Below are 20,981 nucleotides of genomic sequence, written 5' to 3'. Positions count from 1 at the left end.
AACGTAATTTAATCCCAGGGCAAGTTCAAAAGTGTTAACTGTTTCTTTCCTTTTCTGCTCTGCTTCAGGTGTTTCTACATCGTCTCAACCAGTATGCAGCCACCAAAATTGACAAGAACATCACAGAGGAGACCGTTAAGGTGAGGGTCAAACTGTGAGGTATGGGGCGGCATAGTTAAGATTTGTAAAAAAAATATGAAGGGCAATTGACTTTTACACTGAACACAGATCTTATTATCATAACAGTAACCTGATCAATGAAAACACAGGAACTTACATTGGAAACTAAATAAAGTGGGTCCCTTGTTTGGGGTTCTCTTCTAACCTAAAATAGTCAAGTTCTGAATGGAGAAAGAAGTAGCGGGCGATCCAGGAAGCAGCTGTAAATATAATCTATTTATAAGTGATTCCGGCTGGAGGATAATAAAGGATGCTCTCTCACAGTGGGAGTGGGACTGTTTCAGTGAGCTTGCTTACTTTTGAAGGTAAATACACATTCAGTGGATATTTACTGCATGTCCCATGTTTTGGAAGATGTCTATTCATGCTAGGTTTTGTTTGGGAACATGCTGTACAGAGAAGGGTTTGAATGATGTGGGTCATTACGGGGTTGGGCTGTGACGTCACCAAGCAGCTGAAGAGCATCCAGTCCTTTTGGAGTACAAAGGCATTGATGGAAATATACCAGATTTCTTGCTGTTCTTAGCATCACTAAAGACTATTTTTGCCTTACAACACCCATTAAAGACTTCTCTGGTTTAATGATTTATATTTCACTAGCTTCTTCCTCCATCCAGAGTCAGCATTGTTTTGTCCTTAAACATCACCACAAAAAGGACATAAAAGGGAGCAGAAGTCAACACCACATGAAAGCAAAGTTTCCATACAACAGATCTTAAAAAATGTGCTTCTTTTTTAGCCTCTCTGTCGAAATATCTCTAATAATGTTTGAAATTTAAATATCAAAGACCTTTAAAGCCAAGATGCCCATTTCAAAGAAACCTCAGTCTTTATTGCGTGGCCTCGGAAATTCCCTCGCCTGGGGCCACATGGCCACAAAAAAGCAGTATATGCCAAATTATTGATTCGGGCAATCTTAGGAACACCACTGGAGGAAAAAACAGCTGGCAAATATTCTAAACGGACACATATGCACTTTATGTATTTGTTACATCTCATAGGTTTTATTCTCCAACATCGAGGAGATCCTTGCTGTTCACAAAGACTTCCTGTCCATGGTGGAAGAGCTGCTCCAGCCGGAACCTCATGCTCACCATGAAATTGGGCGCTGCTTCTTGCACTTTGTAAGTAACACATGTGACTGCCCTTACTCTCTTGCAAGTTGAAAGTAATCTCGCCACCTTTGATTATCATGTCACCATCTTGTCCAAGCTCGTATAGTTCAGTCACATCAATGCAAAGTCTGTTTCCAATAATCCTTTGTTCATCTAAATAATTTCTCTCCTCCTTTACTATCAGAGCTCAAATGCAGTTATGCCGATAAGTGCTGCTGAAAATGATAAGACAAACCACATGTTGTCTATTCATCTCTCTGGATTACCCTTGATGAGAGAGTGCACATGTGTGATATGCTTGATACGGTTGTGATATACTGCTCACCCCCCACTATATATCACTTTTCTTTGATTTAGAGCCTTGAAGCACACTGGCATATAATAGGTTTCAAAGTCTAATAAATCTCACCAGTTGAGCTGGAGACAACGTCTCTGCCAGTAGGGCAGTGATGGAGCATTGGGCTACTGCTGATGCAGGTGAAGAGAGAGAGATAGAGAGATGACCTTGTTGAGAAAATCGGATATAATTCACAGCATAACTGAAAACTCACGATCATCATTCAGTCATGAGTGACCATGTGAGGCCATTGAGATAACGCTCGGACACATTTTCATCTCAAAATCCTTCGCTTTAGTGATTTGTTGATGCTAAAAGTTCCAAGAAAAAATTACACAATCTAGCTTTACTACAGAAACACAAGTAGGTAAGTAAGCCAGCTGGACAGTGGACTGCTCAAATCCAAATCCCTCTGTGATTCAGGCCTGCAAATTGGTTCACGCTGACTTAAGACTCCACTCCTCCCTCTTGGACTACAGTAAAATCACTTCCCAGGGTCAAAAGAAATCATCTTTTTTTGAAAGTACATAAACTGACCTCTTAGAAAAACATTATATATAACAAGAAGAGCATACTCTACAGCTAATCACAACGTTGTGTATTTGTAAGCGCCCCCACTTGTTGTTACGACAGTCATGTGTCTCCACATCACCAGCTTTGTCTTCTGAGGCAGAGCCACATGGCTGAAGACAGTGTACTATTTTTTTCTGCTTTGTAGTTAGTGATTTAAAGGCTGTGTGGTCTGGTCCCACTGCTGCCTCTCAAAGACAATAGAGTATGAATGTCATGAGAACATGAGAACTGCTGTGGTGGAAAGTTGACAGTCATATGGCTGCAAGGCAGGATATGATTTCTTTTATACCCTTTTCTGTTTGACTTTGTTGCCCTCTTTTTCTTTCTTTCTTCCTGTAATTTCTCCCTTTTACTACTCATGCGTACTTCTCACCTTGTCCTTCTCTGTCTATTGCAGAGGAGCCGTTTCCAGATTTATGATGAATACTGCGGGAATCATGAGAAGGCCCAGAGACTACTGCTGGAGCTCAATAAGATCAGGAGCGTCCGGACATGTTTACTGGTGAGAAGGGGCTGTAAAAGTGCACATAATGTCCAATTTGTAACATATGTGCAACCAATTAAAGTCTCAGAAGATCAGTACTCATGCACAAGTCAGAGTAACTATAATCAATCCATGCTAAGACACAAAGAGTGGCTTCAAGTGTGACTTCTGAAAATATAGCTGATATCTTAGGGCCAATAATCAAGTCCAAGTGGGGTCATGCAAAGCTGAACTTGAGAACTGCTCACATATGAAAACACACCTCAGTGTCTTAGACATACAAACACACAGTCACCCACACATGGCAGTGTAAAACCCTGCACTTAATGTTCCAGTGTTTCTGACAGCTGATGCGACTCTGCCCCTTGTGTGGGCGAACTCCCTTTTCCTGTCCTGACACTCTGAGAGAATTACGCTTCCACATGGGAGCATCATGTTGCTAGAAAAGAAAAGATGACTACATCCCCACTGCTGGCTCGCTAAACTGTGTGTGTGTGTGTGTGTGTGTGTGTGTGTGTGTGTGTGTGTGTGTGTGTGTGTGTGTGTCCTTTTTTTCGCCCTTTTTCTTCTCCAATGCCTCTCATATCTTTTCACCTAATGTTGAGTTCTGTGTCTGATTTACTGTTCATTAGTGCCTTTTAATCTAGGAAGCCAGAGGAAGTAAAGATATTAATTGACTTTGATTTAATGGGGTCTGGACATAACCTTCCATCAGTCTTCTGTTACCTTTTAACCTACACTTAGCTACGGGCTAATATACCTCAGGTCACCTCCTTAGCCTTGCAGTGACCAGAGTAGGGGATATCCGCTAACCCCCCATAAACCTTTGGCCGACTGGCTGCTATAAAGCCTGGTTTATTGTTTACACTGTAATCCAGTACCTCATTGAAATTTCAGGTGAAAGGGAGGTGAGAATGAATGTGAGCTGTTGACCTCATAACCCAACACCTACCACATGAAAGTCACTTTGATCGAGTGAAGGCAAAGGTTGTCTCTTAGTTCATGATAAATCTAAATTTAGGGATGGCCATGTCGGTCCACCACTTTGGTCCAGAATTAAATATTTCTACAACTATTGGATGTATTGCCATGCAATTTAATGAAACACAGACATTAATGGTCTCCAGAGGATGAATCTGACTCACTCTGGTGACTATCTATAGTGCCACTACCAGGTCAAACTTTAAATGTGTCCAATAGTTTGGTTTATGACCAAATACCTGCAAAAATCAATAACATTCCCACCAACCTAAGTTGTACTTAACTAAGATGGTAACAGTAATAAACATGATGTTTAAACTGTACATGACAACCACTGCCACACGCTATTACCCCTAACAGTAGATATGATGAGAAACTAAAAACAAAAAGATCAGACCATATAACTCCTGTCCTTCAAAACCTTAATTGATTACCTGTTGTTTTCGGAATACAATTTAAAATCCTCCTTTTTGGTTTACAAATCACTTACTGGTCTGGCTTTACAGTACATCTCAGACATGCAGTCAGTCTATAACCCCAGCTGATCTCACCAGTCACAAGGTGGAAATCTCCTCGATGTGCCGAGAGCGCTTTCAAAGTCTGAGATGGCATTCACTATTTATGCACCTAAAGAATGGAACAGTCTGCTGATCTCAGACACTGTGTTCTTTTTAAACCCAACTTTTTCACTAATTTCACACATTTTCTTAATTGAATACACCGTATTTGTGCAGTGTGTATGTATCCGTTGATGTCACTGTTTATTTCATTTAGTTTTTCTGTAAAGCACTCTAAACTGCTTTTGTATAATATGGTGATATACAAATACATACAAAACAATACAATTGTAAATACTATTGATAAACCCTTCTGATATATTTTGCCAAAGACCTTTATTCTAACACCACTCTCTGGCATATTATTACATTTATTTCACCATGACTGCTAAAATCCAAAACGAATGCTGGACCTTTAACTTGCATCTACATCCTCTCCTCTTCTTTAGAACTGCATGTTGCTGGGAGGCAGAAAAAACACGGAGGTCCCCCTGGAGGGTTACCTAGTAGCTCCTATTCAGAGGATCTGCAAGTACCCATTGCTGCTTAGAGTGAGTATGGTCTGGTGCACGCTAACCATGTATTATGGAGATACCACACCCATATGCCACCTCTGTAGGGTACTCCTCTTTTCATCCACCACCACCTAGTCATTAGTTAGGGCTGTCCCGTCCTATTCACATCAACCGCTCCCTCGCTAATGAAACACTGGTCTCGTATTCTGACACGTCTCTGCTTTAGTTTCCCAGCACAACCACAATGTAGGAATAACACAAGACCTATCATCACCTCTCATGCCCAGCTGCACATTCAGACCCTTTGACTGGGCTCATTCATACCTGCACTCTCAGTTGTTAGTTTTGAAATGTCCTTTTCCCAACGTGAAACGTGAGCGAAATTAAATACACTTTCAAAGGCTTTTTTTGAGTCGTTGATCTGCGCTATCCCATCTGGTTCATCTTGTTATGATCTATTAATTCACCCAGGCGTTCTCTAAACAGCCACCAGCACGGGCACAGAGATGTAATAATAATAAGGGGGTAATTTGATGCTCTGCCATTTGAAGCCTTCCAGCTGCCAGGGCCTCCTTCTCTGAAATGACACTGATAGCCATCACTGGCTGCAGATATATCCAGAACAGTTTAAATCATCCCTATAGTAGCTGACATGCCGAGAGACTGTGTTTAGACTAAAGAGATTGCCATCTTTTTTTGCTGGACTGTTGCATGCAGTAGCAAGGGTTTTAACCACTAAATTCAGGAACAACTGGAAGGTAAGCAAACATGGAGTGGATACGAAATTTAAAGGAACACACCGACTTATTGGGAATTTAGCTTATTCACAGTAACCCCCAGAGTAAGACAAGTCGATACATACCCTTCTCATCTCCGTGCGTGCTGTAACGCTGTCTGACGGCTCCAGCATTAGCTTAGCCCAGCACAGATCCTGCAGGTAACTGGTTCCAACTAGCCTACTGCTCCGAATTGTGACAAAAGTGACAAAATAACGCCAACATGTTCCTATTTACATGTTGTGATTTGTATCACAGCGTGTACAAAAAACAACGTAACATGAGACACAGCCGTCTTCTAACAGCAAACAAACTGGGAACTATATTCTCAGACACGATAGCTGCGAGCATATCACTCCGCCCAAGTACTATATTCTTCTGCCTGAGAATATAGTTCCCGGTTTGTTTACAGTTAGAAGACGGCTGTGTCTCATGTTACGTTGTTTTTTGTACACGCTGTGACTCTATGAATCACAACATGTAAATAGGAACATGTTGGCGTTATTTTGTCACTTATTCGGAGCAGTAGGATTACTGGAACCATTCACCTGCATGTTCTGTGCTGGCCTGATGCTGCTGGAGCCGTCAGACAGCATTACAGCACACACGGAGATGAGAAGGGTATGTATCGATTTGTCTAACTCTGGGGGTTACGGTGAATAAGCTAAATTCCCAATAAGTCGGCGTGTTCCTTTTAATATATTTTTCTTTCATGCTTTTCATGTTGTGTAAATCATGATTCAGAGCCAGATTTGCCACAAATTTGATTTGATGTCTTTCGAAAGTAGTTTAGGTGCATTAATTAATTAATTAATTAATTAATTAATGTGTGTCTCTGTTATCATGTATCTAGTTTTTGTGTGAGTGACTTTTCATGATCTTTGCATATGCAGGAGCTGCTGAAAAGAACCCCTAAGAAGCACAACGACTACGCCCTGGTGCTGGAGTCTCTGCAGGTGATGAAAGCTGTGTGCTCCAGCATTAACGAAGCTAAGAGACAGATGGAGAAGTTGGAGATTTTGGAGGAATGGCAGTCCCATATCGAGGGCTGGGAGGTAGGCCTGAACTTAACTGTGAACACTGTGTTGAATGATTTATTCTCGGCCAGTAAATTCAGTTTAAATGGCTGCATTGACATCTTCCTGTGTTGCCTGAGTTGGCTTGTAAGGTTTTCATTTTTTAAAACACAGTCGAGCTTTCCCCCTGTCAAAGCTCAAAGTCATGACATATTTAAAGCCACTTAGCCCCATGCCAGCAATTCAACAACAATTCCAAGTGGCATGACTTTTGTCAGCCTTTTAAGCTTTCTTGTTCTCTCTGGGAACAATGACTTGTATTCACAATAGTCAAATTCTTTCCGCCTGGATGAGCCTGTAGATAAAGCCGTCACGCTTTAAGGTCACCGATCCAATCATCATCAGGTAGACTGTACTTCTTAGTCTGGAGGGTTGCCTTTTAGATTAGTTTTCTTCCTGAGTTGTGGGTTGCATTAATATGGGGTCAGTAGGCCTACTGGTGGTTGCAAAGAGAAAACTGTAATTGTAAGGCAAGAGGCTGGAATGCTTATATAATTGATCGGGCTTCATGCAATGAGGCTTCCTGGACATGCAGACAAAGACATTGCCCGTGTTGATACAGCTTCTGACTAAGGTGTAGCCGTGTAGGCAGATGGGTTAATAATGAGACTATATATATATATGAGACAAGATACGGCAGAGCATGATCACAGAGATATTCAAGTTTCTGTTTTAGTGTTGCTGGATGGTGTTTTTTTGTCTCCAACGGCGCCTTCCAGGCAGCTAACCCTAACCTTAACCCTAAACATAACCATTGCCGCGCTGCCTGGAAGGAGACCTCGGGAGCAAAAAACACCAAACACCGTTAAATATACTGCTAGACAACAACATAATGAATCCATTAATATAGATGCAGACAAAAAATCATGGATTTAGACAGAAAATAAGAAGTATACAAACAAATCTGTCTTACACTTATTAGAGATAAGCTCATTATTAAGTCAGGAAATAAAAACCGTAGGTGTACTCTATACACACAGACACACACACACACACACACACACACAGAGTTTAAATTCTAAGAATAGTATGATCAGAATGAGCCTTAGTGTTTAGTCTTGCACACGACATGGTCCTGGCTCTAGCTACTCTGCGGTTTCCCCTCAGCACTTTTTATTAATTGTAAACATTAGCTCATTCTGGACCCTCTGACTGCTGCACACCAGGCTAAATGAGATGGAACTGGGAAGAAGAGAGAATGAAAGGAAAAAGGAGTGAGAAAGCTGAGTGATGGTTGCATCTTGCATTTCTGTGTGGGTGTCTGAGGAATGATGGAGGGATGAGGAGGGATTGTGAGAGCTGCTGTTTTTCCGTTCCTGCTCCTCCGCCCGGGCTGATTGCTTGTTAGCACTGACCTGCTCCACAGCTGGCCGCCCTCGGGGCATCCTGGCAGGTTCACCTCGCGTGGGAGAAACAGGGCGATGGCCTACAGTGGTCACCATGGTGTCGACTGCCAGCATTTGTCAGGGCGGTGATTGCCAGTTGGTTAGTGTTGCAATTGTCTGTGTTTTGTCACTGTTTACCATAGAAATATCTTCATTTTAGAGCAGTGGACGGATAGTAGTTTCCAGTTGTGTTTCACTTCACGTTCTGTTCTCTTGTTTAAGTTTAATTATAGATCCAAAAAACTACTTGAGTTGTAGAGTTTGCTTGATTTGGCTTCTTTAGTTTAAAGAATTTTATTAAAATCCTCTCATCTCGCCAGTCAATTTACAAATACCACTTCATAGTTCAACACAAACGTTTCTACCATGCTTTTTCCTTAATTAATGGCATATCCTGCTTTGTCGTTCCTAATTTTTTTAATCCATTTCTGCAGTTGTTATGTCTGGCTGCTGTCTGGCTATAAAAATAGAGAGATGAAACAGATGACTGAGGGTTTAAAGTGTTTCTTAAGTTTCTGAATACACCCTCTGTGGAGCTTTGGCTTGGAACAAGATGAATGTGAAGAGTGATAGAAAAATGCTGCAGAGAAAAAGAAAATCCAAGGAAGGCTGCACCAGAAGAAGTAAATGGGCAGAGGGTTCTGTTAACCGTGCAGGAACATGAAGGGGAAGTGTTCTTCCATTAAGGAAATGCATCTCTATAGTCTGGACCACTGTGATGTTGCTATTGGTCCCTTCAAGTGACCAAGACAAGTTGGCCTTTTCATGTCTGGTGTGCACACATTCACTGGCTGCAAATTAGTTTAACATCTGGTCATGAGCTGGGGAGTTAAAAGGCCCCTGTAAGAGCGGGAGACTAAAGAAAAGTGTGGAGGAAGGAATGAAAGAGATAGAGGAATAGACTGGGGAATCAAGAGGAAGGGAAGAGAGTGAGGGATGATGGGCACAAGGGAAGGGAAGAGGATAAAAAGGGCGAGGAGAGAGAGAAGGAAAAAGCGGGATAGGTCTTGGCCCGCTGATGTCTCCAGCAGGAGGAAATGCTTAGCACATTTTCCGGCTCTGTGCGCATGGGAGTTATTTTTAGCACTGAGGGCCGATCAAACGTGGTACATAAATTCCCAGTGCAGGCAAGGTAAGGGAGAAGACAGCACACTTTATCACTTGCAGCAGGAACCCCAACCAATATGGTGACCAGGCGCGACAGTGCAACACATAGTTTGACTGGACGGGATGTTATTCTATAGAAGCTATTAACGGCCGTGCATTTTAAAGTCCCACAGCAATCTGCTCTGAGGAAGCAGGCAGTGTTTTTACAGACCCCTGAGAGAGGGAACAGGAAAGGCTGGGCTTTGTAATCCCTCCTCCTGTTCAGACACTATGTGTGAACATTGAATGGTATAGAAATCATTTGTAGAAACTTTCTCTTTCAGATAAAAGAAAAAATCACATTAAAGTGGTTTGCAAGTTTGAATACCTTCTTTCCCGCATTCTTCTGTGTCAATCCTTGTCCAAGCATCTGTTTCACTCTCTCTTTTTCTCTGTCTGCTTGACCTTTTGCCTACATGTCCGTTTGCAGGGCTCCAATATCACAGATACATGCACGGAGATGCTCATGCACGGCGTCCTCCTAAAGATTTCAGCTGGAAACATTCAAGAGAGGATTTTCTTCCTGTTTGACAAACTTCTGGTCTATTGCAAGAAAAAAAACCGGTGTGTTGACCCTCTCTTATTCAGTACTCTACAGGCAAAATCCACAAACAGGAGATTAATTCAAATTCTCTTCACAGTGTGTATTTTTTAAGAGAAAAATATTGTTCATGCTAATTTAAAATTTCCCTCTGTCTCTGCACTCCTACAGAATATTTAGAGCATGGACATAAATAAATAAATAATTCACTGCGCAAGTGCCTTTACTTTTTTAAGGAAAAAAGAGCAGTGCACTATGGGAAGCATTTTAGTCTTTTTAGTGAGGGAGTTGAAAGAAGTTATGCAGTAGAGGAGACACGTGAGAGAAGGATTTAGGAGTTGTTTTTTTACTTGGGGAAACAGCGGCATATGATTAGTCTAGGTGGGGATATTAACCATCTGTGGACTCTTTTTCGAGTTTATTAATCTTTCAGGTAGTTTCTAAGGAAATATACTAAATTATATGACATTTATTATGGTCAGTACAAGTTGAGTCAGGAAACATTTGCTGATTGCTAACCATTGTTGTGCTTAACACTTGCCAGATCTGTGCTGCTCACACTGAGCTACTGGTGTAGCTGCTAACAGTGTTGCAACATTCATTGTACGCATTTCTGGCCAGTTTTGTTAACCCACCACCAACCAAGCTGCCCGCTGCTTTGATTTGCTTTTACTCAACATGCTGTATATAGTGTAGTGTCTGCAGGTAGTATATAAAAGAAGATCCACACATGACTGAAGAAAGAAAGAAAATAAAGTGTGTTGCTCTGACCTTAGATTGAAATTAGATTCATTTTTCTCACTTAATGTGGTGCGTACACATGGACAAACATATGGACAAACAATATAATTAGTCTCTTTTAAAACCCTAAATGAACTGTGAGTGCTACTAATTACACAGTAAGTAATAACATGAAAAACCTTATTAGCTAATTCTCATGGTTGCTACTCTCTATCCAAGGCGTTTAAAAAACAGCAAGGCAGCCACAGAGGGTCCTCGCTACCTGTTCAGAGGGAGAATCAACACGGAGGTGATGGAGGTGGAAAATGTGGATGATGGCACGGGTGAGTGGACAAATTAATTTTCTTTCTCTGTGCTCTCTCTCTCTCTCTGTCTCTCTCTCAAATCCTCATTTTTCATTTCAGCACTCCTGCCAGCAGCGGTTTAAAAATATGCCATAATAACCCACACAGGAACGTCGACAACATGTGATTTTATACTTGGATCGCCGATCGAAAAATGAGATTTACCTATAAACATTTTTTTAGACATCTATAGTTACATATCCTTGGGACTGTGCTTCTGCTGGTACTTGGTGAACTCGAGTACTTGTGTCTCTTGGCCTCGCATAGCCACTGATTATCATTTATATTTGTAGAAGCCATCATTTCCTCTTCAGCAGACCTAGATGGGCCGCAATATTGGGTGTTTTTAGTGAGAGATGGATGAGGATTGGGTCTGGAGAGGGAGGATAAACACGTGAGGCAGGCGTCGGTGCAGTAACTCTTGGGTGTTCTGCACCACAGGCAGGAGATCTCAATCTGAAATCCAGGCGACAGGAGTATTTTAGCTTGGATTTCTACGTAATGAAAGCACTGCAACTTTTTCCCAGGCAAACACTTGCTGCCTGAGGTTGCAAAACGCCCTCTAGGCATAGCATATAAAGGACATTAACAGTGTAGATGCTTTTAGATGATTGTAATGGTTTGCTTTTTGTTACACCCTTAGAGGGAAAAAATCAGAGGTCAGATTTAACTTTAGGTCAAAGATTCATTTCCATTTGCTTTTTTTGAAAATATATATATATATATATTCTTAAAGGTCCCATGACATGCTGCTTTTTGGATGCTTTTATATAGGCCTTAGTGGTCCCCTAATACTGTATCTGAAGTCTCCTTCCCGAAATTCAGCCTTGGTGCAGAATTACAGCCACTAGAGCCCACAATGAGCTTTCCTTAGGATGTGCCATTTCTGTGTCTTTAGCTATTGAGGAGGAGAGAGGGGGGGCAAGGTGGAGGGTGGGGGTGTGGCCTTGACCAACTGCCACTTTGCTCGTTTGAGAGCCATGATGTCTCTCTCTCATGGGTGGGCCAAATTCTCTGGACAGGCAAAGCAGAGAAAGGGGAGGTAACCTTGCTCCTTATGACCTCATAAGGAGCAAGATTCCAGATCAGCCCATCTGAGCTTTCATTTTCTCAAAGGCAGAGCAGGATACCCAGGGCTCGGTTTACACCTTTTTTAGCCACTGGGGGACCATAGGCAGGCTGGGGGAACGCATATTAATGTTAAAAAACCTCATAACGTGAAATTTTCATGCCATGGGACCTTTCAATGTTTATATTTGAGTGAAGGCGGTGAAGTTCACAAGTAGCCATCACCACTGTGGGAGTATTCTGAACACTCAGTAGTAAATAACGCTGATGAATGGTTCTTCTTCTGCATGTGTGTCCCCTCGTTTATCTCATTAAAGGAGAAGAGTGATAATCAATGAAGCACTCAATAGTGAGGCTATGAGGGCCGGTACTAGAGCTGGGAAAAATGAGTCTACAGCAAGTTTTTGCACTGAGATAGAGTACTTTATTCTCAGTAGTTCTATGATGGATGTTGTTTTTGGAAAATAGACCACACTCTACTGTCTAAGAAAGCCTTATTTCATCAGCTAATGTGTTGTCTGTTCTGGTCTATTTCCTGTTCTTTCCTGTAAGCGTCCTAGTGTTGCTATTGCGTTATTTTGCTTCATTTTCTCTGAAGAAAATCATTGGAGTTGTGCCCTATGTTATTGTTGTTTATGCCGTAACCCTTGTTTAGTGTAAGCCTGACTTCCCAACAGCACCGTGTCATGATCAGTGCAACCACTGATTGATGGCCCTCCCCTTCAAACTACTAACCTCAATGAGTCAAAAAAAGTGGATTTGCATCGTTCCACCCCTTGGGAGAGAGGACTTTATAAAACTAGTGAAGTCAAACTTGTGTCTGTGTTACAGCTGACTACCACAGCAGCGGGAACATAGTTAACAACGGCTGGAAGATCCACAACACGGCCAAGAACAAGTGGTTCGTCTGCATGGCCAAGACCCCGGAGGAGAAGCAGGAGTGGCTGGAGGCCATCATGAAAGAGAGGGAGCGAAGGAAAAGTAAGAAGGCGCTTCAGCATATCAGTATCAGGGTGGGGGTCGGTCAGTTAGGGAAACTCTCTTTTTATTTTTTCTTCTCAACATCTGTCTTAAATCAAATAGCTGAGAATATATGCTGTGTTTGGGAAAATCAATACACTTTAACTTAAATAATGAAAAAGTTAGTAAATCCCAGCCCTGAATATTTGTGGGCTCTGCATCTAAAAGTCAAAGAAAAAGTGAGTGATGCAGTGATATTGGGTGTGTCTTTGCAAACCCATTTAAAACAGTGTTACTCGTACAAGGAAAAGACGTTTTCTGTTTCAATTTTACACATTCTGAGATTGTGCACATGATTAACTCTTCATAGTGTGTCATTAACGTTGCCTGAGACTATTAGCACAGACACTGAAAGGCAATGCTAATTATCTTGAGAAATTATGAGACATTAACCTTCTCCAGCTTGTAATTGATGTCACATCTAGTCTAGGAGCTGAGTGCAAAGATTATTAATGTCATGATATTGACAGGCTTTTTTTTTTTGCACCCTTCCTCCTCTGCCGCATAGGTCTGAGGCTCGGCATGGAGCAGGATACGTGGGTGATGGTGTCAGAGAAGGGAGAAAAGCTCTACCCCCTCATGGCCAAGGGTAACCTCATAAAGGACCGTAAACGCAAGCTCACCACCTTCCCCAAGTGCTTCCTGGGAAGGTAAGATTGTTGCTGCTAACCTCGACATTTTGGTTTGTCCGGCTGAGTGTTCAGTTTCCTCTGTGTCACATCAGTGTGATCTCTGTAACTGCGAGGGAGTAAGTGATTTATGTTTAGCAGGCAGAAAGGTTCAATAATATTAGCACCTAGAGTATATGGCAATATCTTCAGAGCAGATTACACTGAACACTTTTGTAACATAGATCAGTTTCTCCATCCCTGCTTTCATTTTTTAAATTGGCAAGATTTTCTAAAGACAGCAGCTGGGAAGAAGAAAGTGTTGGCGCTTTTTGTTCAGGAGGCTGTGTAGATCTGCGGTCTCAGTCATGGGAAAATCAAATACAGACAGATTTAGCCCATGAATCTTATTTAGGGATTATTGGTGTGGTGTCTGGGGACGGATCGGGCATTGAATGCCAGTCGTAAATCATAGGGAGATATCCCTGTGCGGCTCAGCTGACTGCCCGCTCTCTCCCTCGCCCATGTTAGATTACAATAAGCTCTCTGCGAGGAATCCATGAGGTAACTGCAGCAGAGGGCCCATTATGCCAGAAGGCAGCTGTGTGTGTGTGTGTGTGTGTGTGTGTGTGTGTGTGTGTGTGTGTGTGTGTGTGCGTGTGCGTGTGTGTGTGTGTGTGTGTGTGTGTGTTTTTAACATTGTTTCTTCATGTCATTGAGTTTCCACAGTTATGCCAGTACACTTTTCATGTTTACTTTTAATAAGTCTAAACATGCCTATCCATCCTCCATTTGCATTTGGTGAGAATATTTACTGTAAAGGGTGCTTTGCTCAAAATCCTGTCCCTGAGCTATTTTAAGCATGCATTAGTTGATGCCCTCATTTCAGTATTTTGCTTTGATCATATAAGATGTGGATGTCTTGCTGTCATATTGGCTTGCCAGGTTTTCATGCAAGTAAATTAATAAAAAAGGTGGTTTGAACTAAGTTTGCCCAGGATTTAATCCTGTACCGAAACACTCTTTAGAATCTAAATACATAAACATTAAAATTTTAGGGGGCACGCACTCTAACTCCGATCATTGATGTATGTGAGAGCCAGAACCATGCAATTCTAAATCTACCTGCTGTTAAATGATGTTCCTTTCATTGGGCCTGAAAGCTTTTTACAGGAAATCTTGATGGGATATTGCACCCATTTCCCTCCTGTACTGGGAATGCACAAAAAAACGTAACTTCAGTTCTGAAGTCCATTACTCCCACATTGCAGGCCTTTGGGGAGAAGCACACATTGTGAGAAGGTGACAAAGCTGGATCAGGATAATAAAATCTGTAAACATCTGGCTGCAGCAGAAGAGCTCTCCATGTTTGAAAATGAAATTCTTTATAGAGTGACGACACTATTCAATTTAAAAGGGGGTGAAAATAAAATTATACATTTTCAGCAGATAGTTGGTTGGAAGTTATTTAAACTGTGCTCCAATCTTGACTCTTGAAATCCCAAAACAAATTAGCCTTGTAAACGCCCTGCTACATTTTAGAATAACCCATGTTTTCCATTTGTTTTAAATTTTTACAGAAATGTTTTGACTGTAATCACTCTGAAAATCACCCAAGCTTGAACAGCCAGTTCAAAATCCCTGTTATTTTTAAAGAAGTAGAGAGAGAAAAAACAACCAATTGGACATAGTTGTGGCCATGTTACATTGCATGGTGGTTTGGAGTTACTTTGTCCTTTGGTCCACGCAGACAACACCAGATTCCTTGCGGTCTGGAGGAGGAATGGATCTGTCGATTTAAAAGGATCCAACGTTGGTCATATGTGGGCACTTTGTTGAGTCTGAAGAGATCATATTGTGAGAAAGCAGCTCAGGGAAGCTCCTTTTGAAAACTATCCTTCTATATACAACTTGGCCAACACCTGGATGACCACTTAGGTGAAAAGACTTCTCTGGCCCCTCTGTAGTTCCCCTGTCTGAAATGATTATGGAGATGATTACATGTAGGCGTAATTGGTGAATTGAAACCAGCATGGTATGTCTGTGATGAAAGCCACATTGCCTATGGCTTCAACTCAGCCCACTCCCTCCATTGTGAAATGCGTTGCCTTTATTCTCTTTATATGCTGCCTACTATTTTTTTTAAAGGCTGAAGGCTATTTTGGGGTTTCAAGCTCCTCCCCTTTAAGTGGTACAATCACATTTGTGGTTTGGTTCCTGTGACAGTGTAATTCATCAAAGAAAATATGTGTGACAGCCACCTAGCTTGCAGTTATCATCCAATTTTAAAACTGGAATAAACAGAAAAACAAAAGAAATCCAAAGTGTGTCTTTTCTGCACACATGACAGAGAATAGTTTCTGTGTGTTGTGATAGATATTGATGAGAAAGGCCCTTTAAGAGCTAAATGAAAAGGTTAGACATTCTGTAAGAAATGCTCTTTGTCTTTGTCAGACTTTGCTCTTTCTTTCTGACATTACTTGGAATACAGCTTTTGCTCTGTCAGCACACACAAATAAGCTGAATAAAAAGACTTCTCCTTTTGCTGCATGTGGATGTAGACAATATTTCATACATTGTGCAGGAGATATGTTCATACATCAGTTATTATACTGTACCAGTAGTGTACGATACAGTCTGGGATTTGATTATCTTTATATAGTGACTTAGAGAAATTTTAAACAATAGTTTAACATTTTGGGAAACACTTATTCGCTTTCTTGCAGAAACTTAGATGAGAAGATTGATACCAATCTCACAGATGTGAGTGGAATTGATCTTCTCATCTAACTCTAACTAACTAAAAGCTTTCAAACTTTGGCACTCATTAAGGACTCGTTCATAGTAAATAGTTAATTGACAAAACACTTGGTTTTGAGGGCCTTTAAAGCCTGAAATAAAGTAAGTGAGGAAACCCCAATAGTCATACTCAAATGGTTGGTGAAATGATAGTTAGAGTAATAAGTCTATAAATAAATATTGGGATCTTTCATTTGGTCAATTTCACCCCGCTCCACATTGCACGAAACTGTTTGTATGTGACCCTGATCTGCTCGAGGCCATGAGAACTGCATAGTCCAAACTTTCAGGGTGTTTTTCCTTCCATGGTTAAGGTACAGAGGTTGACAAATTGACGTTATAGACTTAGGTTTTTTCCCTGTGGTCTGTTGCGGAGGGAAAAGACGCCAAGGATGAGTGGTTAAAGAGTGACGGAGGTGGGTTGTTTAGTCAGTTGGTTCTCTGAAAACGTTTAAGTGCCCCTGTTGACTCGACGCTGACACCCGACCACCTCCGTCATGGCCTGGAAGTGAATTCCACAGAATTCCAGTGGTGCTGCTGGCCATGTTTGTTTGTCTTTTATAGGGAGATGGGACATCAAGGATGTAATTGGATATGCTGCCACTCTGCCTGTCCTCACCCCTCTTTCTCTCTCTCTTTCTGAGTCACTAAATTATGGAGAATTATCCCATTTAGCTCATTTGGGCCCTCAGAGGATCGGATGCTGTGTTTGTTTTTCTGGCGGTTGGTGTGTTTCCTCATCCCACTAGTAAATGATGCAGAGCACAACATATCTTGCATTTTCCATCATGAACTTCCCAAGATCCTAATAAATTGTTCGGATTTCATCTTGTTACATTGTACGTCTAAAATAAATAAGGTTAAACTAGACAAAACACACAAGCTAAAGCCTGCTGGTTGTTTCAACAAACAGATGTGGCCCCCAGCAGTAAATAAATCATTCCTCTTCGCCAAGCTAGTGTTTGTTGCCATAGTCACATCAATTTAGAGTAAATGTTGTTCGTAGTAAGTTGTAAAGGCTCTCTGTAATGATGGCACCACTCTCCTCTCTTCTCTTTTATGGAGTGATGATGGGATTACTATGGGGATGTTGTGTAAGTTTGTTGTGTTATCCCTGAGTGAGTATATGTGTTTTTATGTCAGTGTTGTCTTTTGGGTTTCCCCAGTGATTTTGTGTCTTGGCTGATGGAAATCGGTGAGACAGGCAACCCAGAGGAAGGGGTTCACCTAGGTCAAGCTCTGCTGGAGAATGGAATCATCCACCATGGTTTGTTCTCACAGTTTCCTCCTTTTACCTTCTCCCACTCAGACCTGCTTTATCATCCTTTGCTGTTCCATATCTATAACCTAATCTACTGTACCACTGAATCACTTCGTGCTGCACGATGTAGAGCATGCAAATGCCTGTCAATGCCTGACCTAACCTCTAGCCATGTCCAGTGAATGTTCCTCATTCAACAAGCAGTTTCACAAGACTTTCCCTCCCTGGCTTGAGCCTACAATGCAGACGCAGCTGTCATATTTATGTCTTAGCAGGTGTCCCATTTAAACACTCCCTTGACACAATATTTAGGTAAGGGATTATAAATGTTAATCTCTTCTCGCCGTAATGTTTGTGTGATATTTGCTCAGTGGCTATTTTGTGGCTTTGGGTAACGAGTGTATTCGGTGCATGAGGCTTAAGCTGGCAAATGCTTTGCATTCACACTAAATGGTGCGTACTGCTCTGCATGTATTCTTTCCTCAAAAGAGTAGGGCCCCAAGCCAAGTTGTATCTTAAATCACTCAGGGGTGCTTTATTGCTTCCTCACAGAGAAATGAGATTGAGCTTTAGAGCTGTTCCTGACAGAGAGGAATAACTCTGAGCCCCTCTGAGCTCTCTCTCTCTAACAGTGCTGTTAGAAGTGCCCATGTGAAAAACGATAGAATATCTTTTCATAAAAACCTTTAATGGAACCCGCACGGCTGCAGCCAAGAATACAGCGCCAACTGTTATTACCGTTTTGGAGGCCCTTCGACAAAGTCCCCTAAAGCAAGAGGAGCAGGGAGCTCTGAGCAGCAGTGTTATCTGTGACCACTCTGTATGAGGTTTGAGTCTTCCTCTTGTCTGGAAAGCTTGTTTCACCATGCAGCCTTGCTTGGCTTGAATATGTTTTTAAACCTCTTATACTTTCAAATTTGAAGCAAGATGAATAACGCGCCCTTAGGGTGTTCTTTCAGTCTGGCACTTCTCCTTTCAGATACCTCCTTATGTCTTGAATTGCCTTTTTAGTCACAGACAAACACCAGTTCAAACCTGAGCCTGTACTGTACCGATTTCGCTACGACGATGGCACCTACCACCCCAGAAGTGACATGCACGATGTCATATCTAAGGTAACAATGCAACAGTACAGCCTAATTTTAATATAAATCACATTTTACACACCTGTAACTGACCTAATCAAAATCGTATCACTTTTTTTTTCTTAGGGTGTTCGGCTCTTCTGCCGTCTTCACAGCCTCTTCACTCCTGTCATCAGGTAGGCGGCCCTGTTCTTTCCCACTCCATCGCAACCCAGCCAGGTGGGGCCCCAGTAGCTTAGCATCTGGCCCTTGCTTCTAAAAGTAGCTCCACCACAAAGCAGGAGTGGAGGAGAGAAATATCACGGTGAACTATGAGCTCATTGTTTTTAAGAGGAACAGACTTAGGAGGAATTGGCACAGGTGGTGATGTTGTGCGGCTAGTGGCCTGTGGGGGATTGGCTTGGCAAGTTTTATCCGCCCGGTCTCAAAGCACAGACGTGGTTAAGAGGATTGAGTCTATCAAATGGTATAAGTAGTCTGTGTACACGTGGGACACCAATAAATGGATAACACTGTGATCCCTGGGTGCTTTTGAGAGTTCATTTTCAGCATTTATTAGCCTGTTAGAAAATGTTGGTATGGTTAACCATCAACGAGGTCTCATTCTTGAAATAGTTGTTGTAGTAGTAGTAGTAGTAGTAGTAGTAGTAGTAAGCAATCCCCACTCAAGGCCATCTTACTAGCTTTACCTGGAGCTTCATCGGTATATATATGTCTGTTCTTGGCTACGGTCAAGCCTTAACACAGATGAAAAGTCCTAAAAGTGCTATGGATTACATTTTTAACAGCTACCTTGAATGTCCATAAATCCTCCTCCGTGAAAACTATATTAACTCTACTGTAATATGGTTGAAATCTTGGAAAAACCTAGTATGTAGACATTGAGTTGTGATTGTTTTATAAAAGGATATTGCCAGTTTTTGCACTTTCCCCTGTTTCTAAATCCAAACCTACAGCTGATTTTCTTTTCTTTGTTGTGGTTGATTTTCTATGTATGGGTCACATGGCTCAATCCATACATCACAGATACAAATCGTCTAATTTCAATTATAAAGCATTTTAAAGGGCCACTCAGTATTAGTTTTAGTAGTAAAATAGCCATTTTGATATATGTAGTTCAACACCATTGTTTTCAAAGTTTCAATACTGAACTCGGAATGAGTGTGTAACATTATGTGTTATTCAGATTTACACTTGGAATGATAAAAGTAAGCTACCAGTTAGTCATCTTATATTGGTAATTAGTGTAAACATGTGAGAACAGAAAAATCCAGTCTGCCCATGAAATAGTCACTTAAACCCAAATGCAAAACAGGTGTTTTTTTTCAGCAATTCTAGCACATGTGATGAAACATCCCTTTGTCTGACGAGTTAGAAGTGGAGCAATCTCATTTTATAGGAGTATTTTTGCTGGCATGCGTTGGTGTGCTGTGTTGTTTTTTTAACTCCATTTGAAGAGTTTGAGGAACAGGCTGCTAATGTGTTTTACTGCAAAGCACTGCATCAAGGTTGCCTGTTTGTGCTGGATTTCAAATGGCCTAAAGAAAAGCTTTAATTTCACAACAATAAAACTGTGTCATAACTGGAAGGGGGCACACTGATCCTGTATGTATTCCAGCATAGAAGCTTCTCTGTATTTCTGTTTAATGCAACTACTAAAACGCTGTGTGTGTGTGTGTGTGTGTGTGTGTGTGTGTGTGTGTGTGTGTGTGTGTGTGTGTGTGTGTGTGTGTGTGTGTGTGTGTGTGTGTGTGCGCGCGCGTGCGTGCGTGCACCAAACCTCTTGATTTAAATACTCTTGTTGGTGTACTAGAGTTGTGTGTGTGTGTGTGTGTGTGTGTGTGTGTGTGTGTGTGTGTGTGTGTGTGTGTGTGTGTGTGTGTGTGTGTGTGTGTGTGTGTGTTGTTAGCTAGCATATCTATGTGAAGTGCATTCTCAATAGCCCAGTACAATGCATCACAGGGCCTGGGAATGCCAGAGTTTAATTGGAGCAACCAGCCACTGCCTAATTAGGTATAATTTCCTGGCAGAGTGAGACAGATGAAGTGAAATGGGGAACGTACACTATGCAACCCCTGCACAGCTTCTTCCTGCCTCACGCCCCACTTTCCTCACAAGAAAACACAAGAGAATCACATTGCACAGTTTCAAATGTCCACTATAGGCTGATACACAGTACACACTGTTATACGTTTAATCATGCAGTGAGAAAATATATTCAATATACATACAGATAGGCTGCAAACCCACACAATACAGCAAAGGTCACTCATAAATGATTTTCGTACAGAATAGAAAAACTGGTATTTCAGTTTAGCGTCTAATAAATATTGAGTTGAGTTTTCTTCATTATGCTGATAAGTCCTCCAGAAACTCAATATTGATGGAT

General features: G+C 41.5%; 1 protein-coding gene across 2 annotated transcripts in view; it reads left to right on the top strand.

The window, feature by feature from the left end:
- prex2 (phosphatidylinositol-3,4,5-trisphosphate-dependent Rac exchange factor 2) overlaps nucleotides 1-20,981 on the top strand; it is a 90,884-nt gene that overhangs the window by 16,665 nt on the left and 53,238 nt on the right. For both annotated transcript variants that reach the window (XM_028569094.1, XM_028569095.1), the window contains exons 2-13: nucleotides 69-140; nucleotides 1,182-1,304; nucleotides 2,603-2,707; nucleotides 4,677-4,778; nucleotides 6,412-6,573; nucleotides 9,556-9,689; nucleotides 10,627-10,730; nucleotides 12,651-12,800; nucleotides 13,348-13,489; nucleotides 17,413-17,513; nucleotides 18,519-18,622; nucleotides 18,719-18,768. In XM_028569094.1, the coding sequence (XP_028424895.1) occupies nucleotides 69-140; nucleotides 1,182-1,304; nucleotides 2,603-2,707; nucleotides 4,677-4,778; nucleotides 6,412-6,573; nucleotides 9,556-9,689; nucleotides 10,627-10,730; nucleotides 12,651-12,800; nucleotides 13,348-13,489; nucleotides 17,413-17,513; nucleotides 18,519-18,622; nucleotides 18,719-18,768 (1,349 nt within the window). The remainder of the gene's footprint in view (nucleotides 1-68; nucleotides 141-1,181; nucleotides 1,305-2,602; nucleotides 2,708-4,676; nucleotides 4,779-6,411; nucleotides 6,574-9,555; nucleotides 9,690-10,626; nucleotides 10,731-12,650; nucleotides 12,801-13,347; nucleotides 13,490-17,412; nucleotides 17,514-18,518; nucleotides 18,623-18,718; nucleotides 18,769-20,981) is intronic.

The sequence above is a fragment of the Perca flavescens genome, chromosome 22, assembly GCF_004354835.1.
Source record: "Perca flavescens isolate YP-PL-M2 chromosome 22, PFLA_1.0, whole genome shotgun sequence".
NCBI lineage: Eukaryota > Metazoa > Chordata > Actinopteri > Perciformes > Percidae > Perca > Perca flavescens.
This window is presented reverse-complemented; position numbering and strand designations above follow the sequence as displayed.